This window comes from Oncorhynchus mykiss, chromosome 32, assembly GCF_013265735.2.
Source record: "Oncorhynchus mykiss isolate Arlee chromosome 32, USDA_OmykA_1.1, whole genome shotgun sequence".
Classification (NCBI taxonomy): domain Eukaryota; kingdom Metazoa; phylum Chordata; class Actinopteri; order Salmoniformes; family Salmonidae; genus Oncorhynchus; species Oncorhynchus mykiss.
The window spans coordinates 831,927-856,335 of record NC_050572.1 but is presented as its reverse complement, the minus strand read 5'-3'; the positions used below and the strand labels follow the sequence as shown (position 1 = coordinate 856,335).

The 24,409-nt window shown below is 27.9% G+C and overlaps 1 protein-coding gene across 1 annotated transcript in view; it reads right to left on the bottom strand.

Annotated features, from left to right (window-relative positions):
- The window catches only part of rims2b (regulating synaptic membrane exocytosis 2b), a 161,317-nt gene that overhangs the window by 43,602 nt on the left and 93,306 nt on the right, over nucleotides 1–24,409 (bottom strand). Inside the window, exons 8-9 of the mRNA XM_036971021.1 lie at nucleotides 23,164–23,335; nucleotides 3,002–3,155 (exon numbers count right to left, since the gene is read on the bottom strand). Of these exons, the coding sequence (XP_036826916.1) occupies nucleotides 3,002–3,155; nucleotides 23,164–23,335 (326 nt within the window). The remainder of the gene's footprint in view (nucleotides 1–3,001; nucleotides 3,156–23,163; nucleotides 23,336–24,409) is intronic.

The window sequence follows — 24,409 nt, the reverse complement described above, 5'->3', positions numbered from 1 at the left end:
TACTGTACTGTATAGACAACCACTATAGTCTGTTGGTACTGTACTGTATAGACAACCACTACAGTCTGTTGGTACTGTATAGACAACCACTATAGTCTGTTGGTACTGTATAGACAACCTCTACATTTTGTTGGTACTGTATAGACAACAACTATAGTCTGTTGTTACTGTACTGTATAGACAACCACTATAGTCTGTTGGTACTGTATAGACAACCACTATAGTCTGTTGGTACTGTATAGACAACCACTATAGTCTGTTGGTACTGTATAGACAACCATTATAGTCTGTTGGTACTGTATAGACAACCACTAGTCTGTTGGTACTGTACTGTATAGACAACCACTATAGTCTGTTGGTACTGTACTGTATAGACAACCACTATAGTCCGTTGGTACTGTATAGACAACCATTATAGTCTGTTGGTACTGTATAGACAACCACTATAGTCTGTTGGTACTGTATAGACAACCACTATAGTCTGTTGGTACTATATAGACAACCACTATAGTCTGTTGGTACTCTATAGACAACCACTATAGTCTGTTGGTACTGTATAGAAAACCACTATAGTCTGTTGTTACTGTTCTGTATAGACAACCACTATAGTCTGTTGATACTGTACTGTATAGACAACCACTATAGTCTGTTGGTACTGTACTGTATAGACAACCACTACAGTCTGTTGGTACTGTATAGACAACCACTATAGTCTGTTGGTACTGTATAGACAACCACTACAGTCTGTTGGTACTGTATAGACAACAACTATAGTCTGTTGGTACTGTACTGTATAGACAACCACTATAGTATGTTGGTACTGTATAGACAACCACTATAGTCTGTTGGTACTGTATAGACAACCACTATAGTCTGTTGTTACTGTACTGTATAGACCACCACTATAGTCTGTTGGTACTGTATAGACAACCACTATAGTCTGTTTGTACTTTATACACAACCACTATAGTCTGTTGGTTCAAACTATCTCTTGGGGATGTAGGGGAGGTGACCAGAGCTCAGAGGCCAATCAGACGGACTTCTCTTGGGGAGGTGAGTGAGGTTACCAGAGCTCAAAGGCCAATAAGGAGGACTATCTCTTGGGGATGTAGAGGAGGTGACCAGAGCTCAAAGGCCAATCAGGAGGACTATCTCTTGGGGATGTAGAGGAGGTGACCAGAGTTCAGAGGCCAATCAGGAGGACTATCTCTTGGGGATGTAGAGGAGGTGACCAGAGTTCAGAGGCCAATCAGGAGGACTATCTCTTGGGGATGTAGAGGAGGTGACCAGAGCTCAGATGCCAATCAGGAGGACTATCTCTTGGGATGCAGAGGAGGTGACCAGAGCTCAGAAGCCAGTCAGGAGGACTATCTCTTGGGGAGGTGGGGGAAGCAACACATAACCATGGAGACGAGGTTATGGGTGTGGTGTTGGGGGGAGATGGTTATGTGTGTTGTGCTGGGAGAGATATGGTTAGGTTTATGATGCTGGTGAAGAAATGGCAAGGTGTTTGGTGATAGAGACATGGTTAGGTGTGGTGCTGGTGAGGACATGGTTAGGTGCCGTGCTGGTGGGGACATGGTTAGGTGTGGTGCTGGTGTAGGCATGATTAGGTGTGTGGTGAAAGAGGCATGGTTAGGTCTGGTGCTGGTGGGGACATGTTTAGGTGTGGTGCTGGTAAAGAAATGGCTAGGTGTGTGGTGATAGAGACATGGTTAGGTGTGGTGCTGGTGGGGACATGGTTAGGTGTGGTGCTGGTGGAGACATGGTTAGGTGTGTGGTGCAGGTGGGGACATGGTTAGGTGTGGTGCTGCTAGAGACATGGTTAGGTGTGTGGTGCATGTGCTGGTGGAGACATGGTTAGGTATGGTGCTGAAGGAGACATGGTTAGGTGTGTGGTGATAGTGGAGACATGGTTAGATGTGGTGCTGGTGGGGACATGTTTAGGTATGTGGTGATAGTGGAGACATGGTTAGATGTGGTGCTGGTGGGGACATGGTTAGGTGTGTGGTGATAGTGGAGACATGGTTAGATGTGGTGCTGTTGGGGACATGGTTAGGTGTGTGGTGATAGTGGAGACATGGTTAGGTGTGTGTTGCAGATGCTGGTGGAGACATGGTTAGGTATGGTGCTGGTGGGGACATGGTTAGGTGTGTGGTGATAGTGGAGACATGGTTAGGTGTGTGGTGATAGTGGAGACATGGTTAGGTGTGTGGTGATAGTGGAGACATGGTTAGGTGTGTGGTGATAGTGGAGACATGGTTGGGTGTGGTGCTGGTGGGGACATGGTTAGGTGTGGTGCTGGTGGGGACATGGTTAGGTGTGTGGTGCTGGTGGGGACATGGTTAGGTGTGTGGTGATAGTGGAGACATGGTTAGGTGTGTGGTGCAGGTGCTGGTTGAGACATGGTTAGGTATGGTGCTGGTGGGGACATGGTTAGGTGTGTGGTGATAGTGGAGACATGGTTAGGTGTGTGGTGATAGTGGAGACATGGTTAGGTGTGTGGTGATAGTGGAGACATGGTTGGGTGTGGTGCTGGTGGGGACATGGTTAGGTGTGGTGCTGGTGGGGACATGGTTAGGTGTGTGGTGCTGGTGGGGACATGGTTAGGTGTGTGGTGACAGTGGAGACATGGTTAGGTGTGTGGTGATAGTGGAGACATGGTTAGGTGTGTGGTGATAGTGGAGACATGGTTAGGTGTGGTGCTGGTGGGGACATGGTTAGGTGTGGTGCTGTTGGGGACATGGTTAGGTGTGTGGTGCTGGTAGGGACATGGTTAGGTATGTGGTGCTGGTGGGGACATGGTTAGGTGTGTGGTGATAGTGGAGACATGGTTAGGTGTGTGGTGCAGGTGCTGGTGGAGACATGGTTAGGTGTGGTGCTGGTGGAGACATGGTTAGGTGTGTGGTGATAGTGGAGGCATGGTTAGGTGTGTGGTGCAGGTGCTGGTGGAGACATGGTTAGGTGTGTGGTGCTGATGCTGATGCTGGTGGAGACCTACTCTGTAACCTTCTAGTGGGGCTCTCTCCCGACAGCAGTTTCCTCTGCGTGTAGGGTGAGGGGTTGGGCATTGCCAAGAAGGATACATCGTGGGTTTGTAACTTGTACCAGTGGGCTGTGTCATCCATCAAGGCTGTCTCCAGGTTTATGAGGATCTGACAACACAATACATGTATTCACTGACTTAGCAGAAGAGATAACAGACCATGTAAAACATGTGATCCAAACAGAAACGTTGGGCTGATGCTCTCTTCAGCCAAAGATTGAAGATAATGAGTTGTAATTATAAAATTGTAGAAGAGAGAAATAAAATTCCAAATACAACATCTAACCCAAAGTCTAAATCTACAAAGACTATTTCTGTATCATTTGTAAAAGTGAGAACATTCTGTCCATCCTAGTGTAGATACTTGAATCGTGATCGTACAATGTATTAGTTCTGTTGTGTTATGTCAGATTATGTTATATTACATTGTTATGTTAAATGATATGATGTTATGTAATATTATGTTATCTTACATTATTTTTAAAAACTTTATTTAACTAGGCAGATTAGTTAGTCAGTTAATTAAGAACAAATTCTTATTTTCAATGATGGCCTAAGAACTGTGGGTTAACAGAAGGACAGATTTGTACCTTGTCAGCTCGGGGGTTTGAACTTGCAACCTTCCAGTTACTAGTCCAATGCTCTGACCACTAGGCCACACTGTTACATTATGTTGCATTATGTTGCGTTATGTTATGTTATGTTACATTATGCTAAAAAAATATATGTTACATTATATTATTTATTTAACTAGGCAAGTCAGTTAAGAACAAATTCTTATTTTCAATGACGGCCTAGGAACTGTGGGTTAACTGCCTTGTTCAGGGGCAGAACGACAGATTTGTACCTTGTCAGCTTGGGGGTTTGAACTTGCAACCTTCCAGTTACTAGTCCAACGCTCTAACCACTAGGCTACCCTGCCGCCCCATTATGTTAATAACATTACGTTATGCAAAAAAAAATATATGTTACATTATGTTGCATGTTATGATGTATATATGTTATCTTACATTGTGTTATGTTACATTATGTTACATTATGTTATGTTACATTATGTTACATTATGTTATGTTACATTATGTTAAATGAGGTTATGTTACGTTATGTTATGTTACATTGCGTTATGCTAAAAAAATATATGTTACAATATGTTGCATGATATGATGTATTACGTTATGTTAAGTGATGTTATGGTATGTTACATTATGTTATGTTACATTGTTATGTTACATCATCTTACGTTAGATTACATTATATTATGTTACGTTACATTACATTACATTTTGTTAATTGAAATCATTTTATTTTATGTTAACTTATGTAATATTATGTTACATTATATTATGTTAAGTTTGGTTACATTGTTACATTATATTATGTTACATTATGTTTAGTTAAATTATGTTATATTACATTGTGTTATTTTACATTATGTTATGTTACATAATGTTATGTTACGTTATGTAACATTGTGTTATGTTAAGTTTTGTTATATTATTATATATTAGGTTATGTTCAGTTAAATTATGTTATAGTATGTTAGGTTACATTCTCTTATGTTATATTATATTATGTTATGTTAGTTTATATTACATTATCTTATATTATGTTACTTTATTGGACATTATGTTGTGTTGTGTTATGTTATGCTATGTTATTTTACTTTATGTTTCATTATATTACGTTGTGAGACATTGTTATGTTAAGTAGTTATGTTATGTCACGTTATGTTTTTACATTGAGTTTTGTTATATTATTTTATATTATGTTATGTTAAGTTAAGTTATGGTATGTTACACTATGTTATGTTACTTGATGTTATGTTAAATAACGTGATATTACGTTATGTGGAATTATGTAAAGTTACATTATTTAATGTTATGTTACATTATGTTACATTATGTTATGTTATGTTAAGTTCTGTAATATTTTGTTAAATTATATTATGCTACATCATATTATGTTACGTTTTTCCATTCTGTTCTGTTATGCTATGTTATTTTACATTATGTTATGTTATATTATGTTATGTTACATTATGTTATGTTATGTTAAGTTCTGTTATATTATGTTATGTTATATTATATTATGCTACATCATGTTATGTTACGTTTTTCCATTCTGTTCTGTTATGCTATGTTATTTTACATTATGTTATATTATTTAATGTTATGGTGTGTTACATTATGATATGTTACATTCTGTTATGTTACGCTATGTTATGTAACATTATGTTATGTTACTTGATTTTATGTTATGCTGTGTTACATTACGTTATGTTACGTTACATTATGTTATTTCACATGATGTTATGTTATATTATATTATGTTATATTACTTTAAGGTATGTTGTTTTACATTATGCTATAATATGTTACATTATGTTATTTTCTGTTCTGTTATGTTAAGTTCTGTTATATTATGTTATGTTATATTATATTATGCTACATTATGTTATGTTATATTACTTTAAGTTATGTTGTTTTACATTATGCTATATTATGTTACATTATGTTATGTTCTGTTTCCTTATGTTATGTTACATTATATTTAGTGACATTAATTTACATCAGGATATGCTATCTCTGACATGACTATCTATGTGTTGTATGGTGTTATGTTTTGTTATATTATGTTGTGTTACATTATATTATGTTATGTTGTGCTACATAATTGTATGTTGTGTTATATTATGTTGTGTTATGTTGTGTTGTGTTATATTATGCTCTTTCATATTATGTTGTGTTATATTGTGTTATGTTATATTATGTTGTGTTATATTATGATGTGTTTATTATGTTGCGTTATATCATGTTGTGTTATATTATGCTGTGTTATATTATGCTCTGTTATATTATGTTGTGTTAAATTATGTTGTGTGATATTATATTATGCTGTGTTATATTATGCTGTGTTATATTATGCTGTTTTATATTATGCTGTGCTATATTATGCTGTGTTATATTATATTGTGTTATATTATATTATGTTGTGTTATATTATGATGTGTTGTGTTATAATATGTTGTGTTATGTTGTGTTGTGTTATTTTATATTATGTTGTGTTATATTATATTATGTTGTGTTATATTATATTGTGTTATATTGTGCTGTGTTATATTATGCTGTGTTATATTATGATGTGTTGTGTTATATTATGTTGTGTTATATTATGATGTGTTATTTTATATTATGTTGTGTTATATTATGTTGTGTTATATTATGATGTGTTGTGTTATATTATGTTGTGTTATATTATGATGTGTTATTTTATATTATGTTGTGTTATATTATATTATGTTGTGTTATATTATATCGTGTTATATTGTGCTGTGTTATATTATGCTGTGTTATATTATATTATGTTGTGGTATATTATATTAGGTTGTGGTATGTTATATTATATTATGCTGTGTTATATTGTGCTGTGTTATATTATGTTGTGTTATATTATGATGTGTTGTGTTATATTATGTTGTGTTTATTATGGTGTGTTATATTATGTTGTGTTATATTATGCTGTGTTACATTGTGATGTGTTCTATTATGTTGTGTAACATTGTGCTGTGTTATTTGATGTTATATTATATTATGTTGTGTTATATTATGTTGTGTTATATTATGCTGTGTCGGAACTAGAAGCACAAACATTTCGCTACACTCGCATTAACATCTGCTAACCATGTGTATGTGACAAATAAAATTTGATTTGATTTGATTTATATTATGTTGTGTTATATTATATTATGCTGTGTTATATTATATTATGTTGTGTTATATTATATTGTGTTATGTTATGCTGTGTTATATTATGTTGTGTTGTGTTATATTATGTTGTGTTGTATTATGTTGTGTTATATTATGCTGTGTTATATTGTGATGTGTTATATTATGCTGTGTTATATTGTGATGTGTTATATTATGTTGTGTAACATTGTGCTGTGTTATTTGATGTTATATTATATTATGTTGTGTTATATTATGTTGTGTTATATTATGCTGTGTTAAAGTTTGCTGTGTTATATTATGTTGTGCTATATTATGCTGTGTTATATTATATTGTCTTATATTATATTATGTTGTGTTATATTATATCGTGTTATATTGTGCTGTGTTATATTATGTTGTGTTATAATATGTTGTGTGATGTTGTGTTGTGTTATATTATGCTGTGTTATATTATGCTGTGTTGTGTTATATTATATTGTGTTATGTTATGCTGCGTTATATTATGTTGTGTCATATTATGATGTGTTGTGTTATATTATGTTGTGTTTATTATGGTGTGTTATATTATGTTGTGTTATATTATGCTGTGTTATATTGTGATGTGTTATATTATGTTGTGTAACATTGTGCTGTGTTATTTGATATTTGATATTATGTTGTGTTATATTATGCTGTGTTATATTATGCTGTGTTATATTATGCTGTTTTATATTATGCTGTGCTATATTATGCTGTGTTATATTATATTGTGTTATATTATATTATGGTGTGTTTTATTATATCGTGTTATATTGTGCTGTGTTATATTCTGTTGTGTTATATTATGCTGTGTTATATTATATTATGTTGTGTTATAATATGTTGTGTTATGTTGTGTTGTGTTATATTATGCTGTGTTATATTATGCTGTGTTGTGTTATATTATATTGTGTTATGTTATGCTGTGTTATATTATGTTGTGTTATAATATGGTGTGTTATATTATATTATGTTGTGTTATATTATGTTGTGTTATATTATGGTGTGTTATATTATGTTGTGTTATATTATGTTGTGTTATATTATGCTGTTTCATATTATGTTGTGTTATATTGTGTTATGATATATTATGTTGTGTTATATTATGATATGTTGTGTAATAATATATTATTTTTATTATGGTGTGTTATATTATGTTGTGTTATATTATGCTGTGTTATATTGTGTTGTGTTATATTATGCTGTGTTATATTATGCTGTGTTATATTATGCTGTTTTATATTATGCTGTGCTATATTATGCTGTGTTATATTATGTTGTGTTATTTTATGTTGTGTGAAATGATCTTGTGTTATATTATATTGTGTTGTATTATGCTGTGTTATATTATGTTGTGTTATATTATGCTGTGTTATATTATGTTGTGTTATATTATATTATGTTGTGTTATATTATATTATGTTGTGTAATATTATGTTGTGTTATATTATGCTGTGTTATATTATGCTGTGTTGTGTTATATTATGTTGTGTTATATTATGTTGTGTTATGTTATGATGTGTTACATTATGTTGTGTTATATTATGCTGTTTCATATTATGTTGTGTAATATTGTGTTATGTTATATTATGTTGTGTTATATTATGATGTGGTGTGTTATATTATGTTGTGTTATATTATGATGTGTTGTGTTATATTATGTTGTGTTTATTATGGTGTGTGATATTGTGCTGTGTTATATTATGTTGTGTTATATTGTGCTGTGTTATATTATGTTGTGTTATATTATATTATGTTGTGTTATATTATGTTGTGTTATATTATGCTGTGTTATATTCTGTTGTGTTATATTATTCTGTGTTATATTATGTTGTGTTATATTATGCTATGTTATATTATGTTGTGTTATATTATATTATTTTGTGTAATATTATGTTGTGTTATATTATGCTGTGTTATATTATGCCGTTTTATATTATATTATATTGTGTTATATTATATTATGTTGTGTTATATTATGTTGTGTTATGTTGTGTTGTGTTATATTATGCTGTGTTATATTATGCTGTGTTGTGTTATATTATGTTGTGTTATATTATGTTGTGTTATGTTATATTATGCTCTTTCATATTATGTTGTGTTATATTGTGTTATGTTATATTATGTTGTGTTATATTATGATGTGTTTATTATGTTGCGTTATATCATGTTGTGTTATATTATGCTGTGTTATATTATGCTGTGTTATATTATGTTGTGTTAAATTATGTTGTGTGATATTATATTCTGTTGTGTTATATTATGCTGTGTTATATTATGTTGTGTTATGTTATGATGTGTTACATTATGTTGTGTTATATTATGCTGTTTCATATTATGTTGTGTAATATTTGTTATGTTATATTATGTTGTGTTATATTATGATGTGGTGTGTTATATTATGTTGTGTTATATTATGTTGTGTTATATTATGATGTGTTGTGTTATATTATGTTGTGTTTATTATGGTGTGTGATATTGTGCTGTGTTATATTATGTTGTGTTATATTGTGCTGTGTTATATTATGTTGTGTTATATTATATTATGTTGTGTTATATTATGTTGTGTTATATTATGCTGTGTTATATTCTGTTGTGTTATATTATTCTGTGTTATATTATGTTGTGTTATATTATGCTATGTTATATTATGTTGTGTTATATTATATTATGTTGTGTAATATTATGTTGTGTTATATTATGCTGTGTTATATTATGCCGTTTTATATTATATTATATTTTGTTATATTATATTATGTTGTGTTATATTATGTTGTGTTATGTTGTGTTGTGTTATATTATGCTGTGTTATATTATGCTGTGTTGTGTTATATTATGTTGTGTTATATTATGTTGTGTTATGTTATATTATGCTCTTTCATATTATGTTGTGTTATATTGTGTTATGTTATATTATGTTGTGTTATATTATGATGTGTTTATTATGTTGCGTTATATCATGTTGTGTTATATTATGCTGTGTTATATTATGCTGTGTTATATTATGTTGTGTTAAATTATGTTGTGTGATATTATATTCTGTTGTGTTATATTATGCTGTGTTATATTATGCTGTGTTATATTATGCTGTTTTATATTATGCTGTGCTATATTATGCTGTGTTATATTATATTGTGTTATATTATATTATGTTGTGTTATATTATGATGTGTTGTGTTATAATATGTTGTGTTATGTTGTGTTGTGTTATATTATGTTGTGTTATAATATGCTGTGTTATATTATATTATGTTGTGTTATATTATGATGTTTTGTGTTATATTATGTTGTGTTATATTATGATGTGTTATTTTATATTATGTTGTGTTATATTATGATGTGTTGTGTTATATTATGTTGTGTTATATTATGATGTGTTATTTTATGTTATGTTGTGTTATATTATATTATGTTGTGTTATATTATATCGTGTTATATTGTGCTGTGTTATATTATGCTGTGTTATATTATGTTGTGTTATATTATATTATGTTGTGGTATATTATATTAGGTTGTGTTGTGTTATATTATATTATATTATGCTGTGTTATATTGTGCTGTGTTATATTATGTTGTGTTATATTATGATGTGTTACATTGTGATGTGTTCTATTATGTTGTGTAACATTGTGCTGTGTTATTTGATGTTATATTATATTATGTTGTGTTATATTATGTTGTGTTATATTATGCTGTGTCGGAACTAGAAGCACAAACCTTTATGCTACACTCGCATTAACATCTGCTAACCATGTGTATGTGACAAATAAATTTTGATTTGATTTGATTTATATTATGTTGTGTTATATTATATTATGCTGTGTTATATTATATTATGTTGTGTTATATTATATTGTGTTATGTTATGCTGTGTTATATTATGTTGTGTTATAATATGCTGTGTTGTATTATATTATATTGTGTTATATTATGTTGTGTTGTATTATGTTGTGTTATATTATGCTGTGTTATATTGTGATGTGTTATATTATGTTGTGTAACATTGTGCTGTGTTATTTGATGTTATATTACATTATGTTGTGTTATATTATGTTGTGTTATATTATGCTGTGTTAAAGTTTGCTGTGTTATATTATGTTGTGCTATATTATGCTGTGTTATATTATATTGTCTTATATTATATTATGTTGTGTTATATTATATCGTGTTATATTGTGCTGTGTTATATTATGTTGTGTTATAATATGTTGTGTGATGTTGTGTTGTGTTATATTATGCTGTGTTATATTATGCTGTGTTGTGTTATATTATATTGTGTTATGTTATGCTGCGTTATATTATGTTGTGTTATATTATGATGTGTTGTGTTATATTATGTTGTGTTTATTATGGTGTGTTATATTATGTTGTGTTATATTATGCTGTGTTATATTGTGATGTGTTATATTATGTTGTGTAACATTGTGTTGTGTTATTTGATCATCTATATTATGTTGTGTTATATTATGCTGTGTTATATTATGCTGTGTTATATTATGCTGTTTTATATTATGCTGTGCTATATTATGCTGTGTTATATTATATTGTGTTATATTATATTATGGTGTATTATATTATATCGTGTTATATTGCGCTGTGTTAGATTCTGTTGTGTTATATTATGCTGTGTTATATTATATTATGTTGTGTTATAATATGTTGTGTTATGTTGTGTTGTGTTATATTACGCTGTGTTATATTATGCTGTTTTGTGTTATATTATATTGTGTTATGTTATGCTGTGTTATATTATGTTGTGTTATAATATGCTGTGTTATATTATATTATGTTGTGTTATATTATGTTGTGTTATATTATGGTGTGTTATATTATGTTGTGTTATATTATGTTGTGTTATATTATGCTGTTTCATATTATGCTGTGTTATATTGTGTTATGATATATTATGTTGTGTTATATTATGATATGTTGTGTAATAATATATTATTTTTATTATGGTGTGTTATATTATGCTGTGTTATATTGTGTTATGATATATTATGTTGTATTATATTATGATATGTTGTGTAATAATATATTATTTTTATTATGGTGTGTTATATTATGTTGTGTTATAATATGCTGTGTTATATTATATTATGTTGTGCTATATTATGTTGTGTTATATTATGGTGTGTTATATTATGTTGTGTTATATTATGCTGTTTCATATTATGTTGTGTTATATTGTGTTATGTTATATTATGTTGTGTTATATATGTTGTGTTATATTATGCTGTGTTATATTATGTTATGTTATATTATATTATGTTGTGTTATATTATGCTGTGTTATATTATGTTGTGTTATATTGTGTTGTGTTATATTATGCTGTTTCATATTATGTTGTGTTATATTATATTATGTTGTGTTATATTATGTTGTGTTACATTATGATGTGTTGTTTTATTTTATGTTGCGTTTATTATGGTTTATTATTTTATGCTGTGTTATATTGTGATGTGTTATATTATGTTGTGTGACATTGTGCTGTGTTATTTTATATTATATTATATTATGTTGTGTTATATTATGTTGTCTTATATTATGCTATGTTAAAGTGTGCTGTGTTTTATTATGTTGTGTTATATTATGTTGTGCTATATTATGGTGTGTTATTTTATGTTATATTATATTATGTTGTGTTATATTGTTATATTATATTATTTTATGTTATATCATATTATGTTGTGTTATATTATGCTGTGTTATATTTTGATGTGTTATATTATGTTGTGTTACATTGTGCTGTGTTATTTTATGTTATATTATATTATGTTGTGATATATTATGTTGTGTTAAAGTATGCTGTGTTATATTATGTTGTGTTATATTATGTTGTGCTATATTATGGTGTGTTAAATTATATTATGTTGTGTAAAATTGTGTTGTGTGATATTGTGCTGTTATATTATGTTGTGTTATATTATATTATTTTGTGTTAGATTATGTTGTGTTAGATTATGCCTGTTTATAGTATTCTGTGTTATATTATGTGTGTTATATTATATTATGTTGTGTTATATTATATTATGTTGTGTTATATTATGTTGTGTTATGTTGTGTTGTGTTATATTATGCTGTGTTATATTATGCTGTGTTGTGTTATATTATGTTGTGTTATATTATGTTGTGTTATGTTATATTATGCTCTTTCATATTATGTTGTGTTATATTGTGTTATGTTATATTATGTTGTGTTATATTATGATGTGTTTATTATGTTGCGTTATATCATGTTGTGTTATATTATGCTGTGTTATATTATGCTGTGTTATATTATGTTGTGTTAAATTATGTTGTGTGATATTATATTCTGTTGTGTTATATTATGCTGTGTTATATTATGTTGTGTTATGTTATGATGTGTTACATTATGTTGTGTTATATTATGCTGTTTCATATTATGTTGTGTAATATTGTGTTATGTTATATTATGTTGTGTTATATTATGATGTGGTGTGTTATATTATGTTGTGTTATATTATGTTGTGTTATATTATGATGTGTTGTGTTATATTATGTTGTGTTTATTATGGTGTGTGATATTGTGCTGTGTTATATTATGTTGTGTTATATTGTGCTGTGTTATATTATGTTGTGTTATATTATATCATGTTGTGTTATATTATGTTGTGTTATATTATGCTGTGTTATATTCTGTTGTGTTATATTATTCTGTGTTATATTATGTTGTGTTATATTATGCTATGTTATATTATGTTGTGTTATATTATATTATGTTGTGTAATATTATGTTGTGTTATATTATGCTGTGTTATATTATGCCGTTTTATATTATATTATATTTTGTTATATTATATTATGTTGTGTTATATTATGTTGTGTTATGTTGTGTTGTGTTATATTATGCTGTGTTATATTATGCTGTGTTGTGTTATATTATGTTGTGTTATATTATGTTGTGTTATGTTATATTATGCTCTTTCATATTATGTTGTGTTATATTGTGTTATGTTATATTATGTTGTGTTATATTATGATGTGTTTATTATGTTGCGTTATATCATGTTGTGTTATATTATGCTGTGTTATATTATGCTGTGTTATATTATGTTGTGTTAAATTATGTTGTGTGATATTATATTCTGTTGTGTTATATTATGCTGTGTTATATTATGCTGTGTTATATTATGCTGTTTTATATTATGCTGTGCTATATTATGCTGTGTTATATTATATTGTGTTATATTATATTATGTTGTGTTATATTATGATGTGTTGTGTTATAATATGTTGTGTTATGTTGTGTTGTGTTATATTATGTTGTGTTATAATATGCTGTGTTATATTATATTATGTTGTGTTATATTATGATGTTTTGTGTTATATTATGTTGTGTTATATTATGATGTGTTGTGTTATATTATGTTGTGTTATGTTATATTATGCTCTTTCATATTATGTTGTGTTATATTGTGTTATGTTATATTATGTTGTGTTATATTATGATGTGTTTATTATGTTGCGTTATATCATGTTGTGTTATATTATGCTGTGTTATATTATGCTGTGTTATATTATGTTGTGTTAAATTATGTTGTGTGATATTATATTCTGTTGTGTTATATTATGCTGTGTTATATTATGCTGTGTTATATTATGCTGTTTTATATTATGCTGTGCTATATTATGCTGTGTTATATTATATTGTGTTATATTATATTATGTTGTGTTATATTATGATGTGTTGTGTTATAATATGTTGTGTTATGTTGTGTTGTGTTATATTATGTTGTGTTATAATATGCTGTGTTATATTATATTATGTTGTGTTATATTATGATGTTTTGTGTTATATTATGTTGTGTTATATTATGATGTGTTGTGTTATATTATGTTGTGTTATATTATGATGTGTTATTTTATGTTATGTTGTGTTATATTATATTATGTTGTGTTATATTATATAGTGTTATATTGTGCTGTGTTATATTATGCTGTGTTATATTATGTTGTGTTATATTATATTATGTTGTGGTATATTATATTAGGTTGTGTTGTGTTATATTATATTATATTATGCTGTGTTATATTGTGCTGTGTTATATTATGTTGTGTTATATTATGATGTGTTGTGTTATATTATGTTGTGTTTATTATGGTGTGTTATATTATGTTGTGTTAAATTATGCTGTGTTACATTGTGATGTGTTCTATTATGTTGTGTAACATTGTGCTGTGTTATTTGATGTTATATTATATTATGTTGTGTTATATTATGTTGTGTTATATTATGCTGTGTCGGAACTAGAAGCACAAACATTTCGCTACACTCGCATTAACATCTGCTAACCATGTGTATGTGACAAATAAATTTTGATTTGATTTGATTTATATTATGTTGTGTTATATTATATTATGCTGTGTTATATTATATTATGTTGTGTTATATTATATTGTGTTATGTTATGCTGTGTTATATTATGTTGTGTTATAATATGCTGTGTTGTATTATATTATATTGTGTTATATTATGTTGTGTTGTATTATGTTGTGTTATATTATGCTGTGTTATATTGTGATGTGTTATATTATGTTGTGTAACATTGTGCTGTGTTATTTGATGTTATATTACATTATGTTGTGTTATATTATGTTGTGTTATATTATGCTGTGTTAAAGTTTGCTGTGTTATATTATGTTGTGCTATATTATGCTGTGTTATATTATATTGTCTTATATTATATTATGTTGTGTTATATTATATCGTGTTATATTGTGCTGTGTTATATTATGTTGTGTTATAATATGTTGTGTGATGTTGTGTTGTGTTATATTATGCTGTGTTATATTATGCTGTGTTGTGTTATATTATATTGTGTTATGTTATGCTGCGTTATATTATGTTGTGTTATATTATGATGTGTTGTGTTATATTATGTTGTGTTTATTATGGTGTGTTATATTATGTTGTGTTATATTATGCTGTGTTATATTGTGATGTGTTATATTATGTTGTGTAACATTGTGTTGTGTTATTTGATCATCTATATTATGTTGTGTTATATTATGCTGTGTTATATTATGCTGTGTTATATTATGCTGTTTTATATTATGCTGTGCTATATTATGCTGTGTTATATTATATTGTGTTATATTATATTATGGTGTATTATATTATATCGTGTTATATTGCGCTGTGTTAGATTCTGTTGTGTTATATTATGCTGTGTTATATTATATTATGTTGTGTTATAATATGTTGTGTTATGTTGTGTTGTGTTATATTATGCTGTGTTATATTATGCTGTGTTGTGTTATATTATATTGTGTTATGTTATGCTGTGTTATATTATGTTGTGTTATAATATGCTGTGTTATATTATATTATGTTGTGTTATATTATGTTGTGTTATATTATGGTGTGTTATATTATGTTGTGTTATATTATGTTGTGTTATATTATGCTGTTTCATATTATGCTGTGTTATATTGTGTTATGATATATTATGTTGTGTTATATTATGATATGTTGTGTAATAATATATTATTTTTATTATGGTGTGTTATATTATGTTGTGTTATATTATGCTGTGTTATATTGTGTTATGATATATTATGTTGTATTATATTATGATATGTTGTGTAATAATATATTATTTTTATTATGGTGTGTTATATTATGTTGTGTTATAATATGCTGTGTTATATTATATTATGTTGTGCTATATTATGTTGTGTTATATTATGGTGTGTTATATTATGTTGTGTTATATTATGCTGTTTCATATTATGTTGTGTTATATTGTGTTATGTTATATTATGTTGTGTTATATATGTTGTGTTATATTATGCTGTGTTATATTATGTTATGTTATATTATATTATGTTGTGTTATATTATGCTGTGTTATATTATGTTGTGTTATATTGTGTTGTGTTATATTATGCTGTTTCATATTATGTTGTGTTATATTATATTATGTTGTGTTATATTATGTTGTGTTACATTATGATGTGTTGTTTTATTTTATGTTGTGTTTATTATGGTTTATTATTTTATGCTGTGTTATATTGTGATGTGTTATATTATGTTGTGTGACATTGTGCTGTGTTATTTTATATTATATTATATTATGTTGTGTTATATTATGTTGTCTTATATTATGCTATGTTAAAGTGTGCTGTGTTTTATTATGTTGTGTTATATTATGTTGTGCTATATTATGGTGTGTTATTTTATGTTATATTATATTATGTTGTGTTATATTGTTATATTATATTATTTTGTTATATCATATTATGTTGTGTTATATTATGCTGTGTTATATTTTGATGTGTTATATTATGTTGTGTTACATTGTGCTGTGTTATTTTATGTTATATTATATTATGTTGTGATATATTATGTTGTGTTAAAGTATGCTGTGTTATATTATGTTGTGTTATATTATGTTGTGCTATATTATGGTGTGTTAAATTATATTATGTTGTGTAAAATTGTGTTGTGTGATATTGTGCTGTTATATTATGTTGTGTTATATTATATTATTTTGTGTTAGATTATGTTGTGTTAGATTATGCCTGTTTATAGTATTCTGTGTTATATTATGTGTGTTATATTATATTATGTTGTGTTATATTATGCTGTGTTGTGTTATAGTATGCTGTGTTATATTTTGTGTGTTATATTATATTATGTTGTGTTATATTATGCTGTGTTATATTGTGCTGTGTTATATTATGCTGTTTTATATCGTGTTGTGTAATATTATGTTGTGTTTATTATGTTGCATTATATTACGTTGTGTTATATTATGATGTGTTGTGTTATTTTATGTTGTGTTTATTATGGTGTAATATATTATGCTGTGTTATATTGTGATGTGTTATATTATGTTGTGTTACATTGTGCTGTGTTATTTTACGTTACATTATAATATGTTGTGTTATATTATGTTGTCTTATATTATGCTGTGTTAAAGTATGCTGTGTTATATTATGTTGTGTTCTATTATGATGTGCTATATTATGGTGTGTTATATTATGTTATGTTGTGTAAAATTGTGTTGTGTTATATTATGCTGTGTTATATTATATAATTTTTTTAAATATTATATTATGTTGTGTTATATTATGTTGTGTTATATTATGCTGTGTTATATTATGCTGTGTTATATTATATTGTGTTATATTATGCTGTGTTATATTATGCTGTGTTATATTATGTTGTGTTACATTGTGCTGTGTTATTTTATGTTATATTACATTATGTTGTGTTATATTATGTTGTCTTATATTATGTTGTGCTGTGTTATATTATATTATTTTATGTTATATTATATTATGTTGTGTTATATTATGTTGTGTTATATTATATTAAGTTGTGTAATATTATGTTGTGTTATATTATGCTGTGTTATATTATATTGTGTTATATAATCTGCTGTGTTATATTATGCTGTGTTATATTATGTTGTGTTATATTATGATGTGTTATATTATGTTGTGTTATATTATGTTGTGTTATATTATATTAAGTTGTGTAATATTATGTTGTGTTATATTATGCTGTGTTATATTATATTATATTATATTATGTTGTGTTATATTATGTTGTCTTATATTATGCTATGTTAAAGTGTGCTGTGTTTTATTATGTTGTGTTATATTATGTTGTGCTATATTATGGTGTGTTATTTTATGTTATATTATATTATGTTGTGTTATATTGTTATATTATATTATTTTATGTTATATCATATTATGTTGTGTTATATTATGCTGTGTTATATTTTGATGTGTTATATTATGTTGTGTTACATTGTGCTGTGTTATTTTATGTTATATTATATTATGTTGTGATATATTATGTTGTGTTAAAGTATGCTGTGTTATATTATGTTGTGTTATATTATGTTGTGCTATATTATGGTGTGTTAAATTATATTATGTTGTGTAAAATTGTGTTGTGTGATATTGTGCTGTTATATTATGTTGTGTTATATTATATTATTTTGTGTTAGATTATGTTGTGTTAGATTATGCCTGTTTATAGTATTCTGTGTTATATTATGTGTGTTATATTATATTATGTTGTGTTATATTATGCTGTGTTGTGTTATAGTATGCTGTGTTATATTTTGTGTGTTATATTATATTATGTTGTGTTATATTATGCTGTGTTATATTGTGCTGTGTTATATTATGCTGTTTTATATCGTGTTGTGTAATATTATGTTGTGTTTATTATGTTGCATTATATTACGTTGTGTTATATTATGATGTGTTGTGTTATTTTATGTTGTGTTTATTATGGTGTAATATATTATGCTGTGTTATATTGTGATGTGTTATATTATGTTGTGTTACATTGTGCTGTGTTATTTTACGTTACATTATAATATGTTGTGTTATATTATGTTGTCTTATATTATGCTGTGTTAAAGTATGCTGTGTTATATTATGTTGTGTTCTATTATGATGTGCTATATTATGGTGTGTTATATTATGTTATGTTGTGTAAAATTGTGTTGTGTTATATTATGCTGTGTTATATTATATAATTTTTTTTAATATTATATTATGTTGTGTTATATTATGTTGTGTTATATTATGCTGTGTTATATTATGCTGTGTTATATTATATTGTGTTATATTATGCTGTGTTATATTATGCTGTGTTATATTATGTTGTGTTACATTGTGCTGTGTTATTTTATGTTATATTATATTATGTTGTGTTATATTATGTTGTCTTATATTATGTTGTGCTGTGTTATATTATATTATTTTATGTTATATTATATTATGTTGTGTTATATTATGTTGTGTTATATTATATTAAGTTGTGTAATATTATGTTGTGTTATATTATGCTGTGTTATATTATATTGTGTTATATAATCTGCTGTGTTATATTATGCTGTGTTATATTATGTTGTGTTATATTATGCTGTGTTATATTATGTTGTGTTATATTATGTTGTGTTATATTATATTAAGTTGTGTAATATTATGTTGTGTTATATTATGCTGTGTTATATTATATTATATTGTGTTATATTATATAATGTTATATTGTGCTGTGTTATATTATGCTGTGTTATATTATGCTATGTTGTGTTATATTATGCTGTGTTATATTATGCTGTGCAGTGTTATATTATGTTGTTTTATATTATGCTGTGTTATATTATGCTGTGTTATGTTATATTATATTGTGTTATATTATATTATGTTGTGTTATATTATATCATGTTATATTGTGCTGTGTTATATTATGCTGTGTTATATTATATTATGTTGTGTTATAATATGTTGTGTTATGTTGTGTTGTGTTATATTATGCTGTGTTATATTATGCTGTGTAGTGTTATATTATGTTGTGTTATATTATGTTGTGTTATGTTATGCTGTGTTATATTATGTTGTGTTATATTATGCTGTTTCATATTATGTTGTGTTATATTGTGTTATGTTATATTATGTTGTGTTATATTATGTTGTGTTATATTATGCTGTGTTATATTATATTATGTTGTGTTATATTATGTTGTGTTATGTTGTGTTGTGTTATATTATGCTGTGTTATATTATGCTGTGTATTGTTATATTATGTTGTGTTATATTATGTTGTGTTATATTATGCTGTTTCATATTATGTTGTGTTATATTGTGTTATGTTATATTATGCTGTGTTATATTATGTTGTGTTATATTATGTTGTGTTATATTATGATGTGTTGTGTTATATTATGTTGTGTTTATTATGGTGTGTTATATTATGTTGTGTTATATTATGCTGTGTTATATTGTGCTGTGTTATATTATGTTGTATTATATTATGCTGCGTTATATTATGTTGCGTTATATTATGTTGTGTTATATTGTGCTGTTATATTATGTTGTGTCATATTATATTATGTTGTGTTATATTATGTTGTGTTTATTATGGTGTGTTATATTATGCTGTGTTATATTGTGCTGTGTTATATTATGTTGTGTTATATTGTGCTGTGTTATATTTTGTTGCGTTATATTATGTTGTGTTATATTTTGCTGTTATATTATGTTGTGTTATATTATATTATGTTGTGCTATATTATGTTGTGTTATATTATGCTGTGTTATATTATGCTGTGTTATATTATGTTGTGTTATATTATATTATGTTGTGTTATATTATGATGTGTTATATTATGTTGTGTTACATTATATTATGTTGTGTTATATCATGCTGTGTTATATTATGCTGGGTTATATTATGTTGTGTTATATTATATTATGTTGTGTTATATTATGCTGTGTTATATTATGTTGTGTTATATTATATTATGCTGTGTTATATTTTGCTTTGTTATATTATGCTGTTTTATTTTATGCAGTGTTATAGTATATTATATTATGTTGTGTTATATTATATTTTGTCGTGTTATATTATATTATGCTGTGTTATATTGTGCTGTGTTATATTATGCTGTTTAATATTATAGTGTGTTATATTATGTTTGTTATATTATTTTGTGTTATAATGGGTTGTGTTATATTGTGCTGTGTTATATTGTGTTGTGTTATATTATGTTGTATTATATTATGTTGTGTTATATTGTGTTGTGTTATATTGGGGCGTCAGGGTAGCCTAGTGGTTAGAGCAAGTTCAAACCCCCGAGCTAACAAGGTACAAATCTGTCATTCTGCCCCTGAACAGGCAGTTCCCAGGCCGTCATTGAAAATAAGAATTTGTTCTTAACTGACTTGCCTAGTTAAATAAAGGTAAAATATTGTGTTGTATTATGCTTCATTATTTTATGTTGTCTGATATTGCGTTGTGTTATATCATGTTATATTGTGTTGTGTTATATTATGTTGTGTTGTGTAATATTATTTTGTGTTTATTATGTTGTGTTATATTGTGTTGTGTTATATTATGTTGTGTTATAATGTGTTGTGTTATATTATGCTGTGTTATATTATGTTGTGTTATATTGTGATGTGTTGTATTATGCTGTGTTGTTTTATGTTGTATTATATTATATTTTGTCGTGTTATATTATATTATGCTGTGTTATATTGTGCTGTGTTATATTATGCTGTTTAATATTATAGTGTGTTATATTATGTTTGTTATATTATTTTGTGTTATAATGGGTTGTGTTATATTGTGCTGTGTTATATTGTGTTGTGTTATATTATGTTATATTGTATTATGTTGTGTTATATTGTGTTGTGTTATATTGGGGCGGCAGGGTAGCCTAGTGGTTAGAGCAAGTTCAAACCCCCGAGCTAACAAGGTACAAATCTGTCATTCTGCCCCTGAACAGGCAGTTCCCAGGCCGTTATTGAAAATAAGAATTTGTTCTTAACTGACTTGCCTAGTTAAATAAAGGTAAAATATTGTGTTGTATTATGCTTCATTATTTTATGTTGTCTGATATTGCGTTGTGTTATATCATGTTATATTGTGTTGTGTTATATTATGTTGTGTTGTGTAATATTATGTTGTGTTTATTATGTTGTGTTATATTATGCTGTGTTATATTATGCTGTGTTATATTGTGTTGTGTTATATTATGTTGTGTTATAATGTGTTGTGTTATATTATGCTGTGTTATATTATGCGGTGTTATATTATGCTGTGTTGTATTACGTTGTGTTATATTATGTTGTGTTATATTGTGTTGTGTTATATTATGCTGTGTTGTATTATGCTGTGTTATATTATGTTGTGTTGTGTTATATTGTGTTGTGTTGTATTATGCTATGTTGTATTATGCTGTGTTGTGTTATATTATGTTGTGTTATATTGTGTTGTGTTATATTATGCTGTGTTGTATTATGCTGTGTTATATTATGCTGTGTTATATTATGCTGTGTTGTATTATGGTGTGTTATATTATGCTGTGTTATATTATGCTGTGTTGTATTATGCTGTGTGTCACGTTCATTATAAAGATCGGACCAAGGCGCAGCGTCGTATGCGTACATTCTTATTTATTTAAAGAATGAACACTGAACAAACTAACAAAATAACAAAACGAAACGTGAAGCTATACAAACGAGTGCTGACAGGTAACTACACATAGACAGGATTCCACAAACACCTAAGGGCATTGGCTACTTAAATATGATCCCCAATCAGAGACAACGATAAATAGCTGTCTCTGATTGGGAATCATATCAGGCAAACATAGGATTACAAAAAACCCTAGACCTACTAAACCCTAGACAATTAAAAAAAAACCTAGACAATACAAAACTAGCATACCCACCCTAGTCACACCCTGACCTAACCAAAATATAAAGAAAACAGAGATATCTCAGGTCAGGGCGTGACACTGTGTTGTATTATGTTGTGTTGTGTAATGTTGTGTTGTGTAATATTAAGTTAATGTGTAATGTATCTTACCCCTCCCATGAATTCACTCTCCTCCTCTCTGACCCTGGCCTGGTCCCACAGAGTGATCTCCAGCATGCGCTCTCTAAACTCCCTCCAGTGGACAGGCATGTACATGAACGTCTGGTTCCATTTAGGCTCCAGGGACTTCTTCACCGTTTTCGTTCTCCTTTTGCTTTTGTCACTAGAAGGAAGGATACCATATCCATTAAGATTATGGTTTAGGGCAGTAACACAACGTTGGTATGCGACAGTAATGCAAACATGGTTTAGGACAGTAATACAACCATGGTATAAGACAGTAATAAACCATGGTATAAGACAGACAGTAATACAACCATGGTATGAGACAGACAGTAATACAACCATGGTATAAGACAGACAGTAATGCAACCATGGTATTTTATATTAATACAACAATGGTATTAGACAGACAGTAATATACAACCATGGTATAAGAAAGTAATACAACCATGGTATAAGACAGACAGTAATACAACCATGGTATAAGACAGACAGTAATACAACCATGGTATAAGACAGACAGTAATACGACCATGGTATAAGACAGACAGTAATAAAACCATGGTATAAAACAGACAGTAATACAACCATGGTATAAGACAGACAGTATTACAACCATGGTATAAGACAGTAATACAACCATAGTATAAGACAGACAGTAATACAACCATGGTATAAGACAGACAGTAATATGACCATGGTATAAGACAGACAGTAATATGACCATGGTATAAGACAGACAGTAATACAACCATGGTATAAGACAGACAGTAAAACAACCATGGTATAAGACAGACAGTAATACAACCATGGTATAAGACAGACAGTAATACGACCATGGTATAAGACAGACAGTAATACAACCATGGTATAAGACAGACAGTAAAACAAACATGGTATAAGACAGTAGTACAACCATGGTATAAGACAGACAGTAATACAACCATGGTATAAGACAGACAGTAATACAACCATGGTATAAGACAGACAGTAATACAACCATGGTATTTTATATTAATACAACAATGGTATTAGACAGACAGTAATATACAACCATGGTATAAGAAAGTAATACAACCATGGTATAAGACAGAGAGTAATACAACCATGGTATAAGACAGACAGTAATACAACCATGGTATAAGACAGACAGTAATACAACCATGGTATAAGACAGACAGTAATACGACCATGGTATAAGACAGACAGTAATAAAACCATGGTATAAAACAGA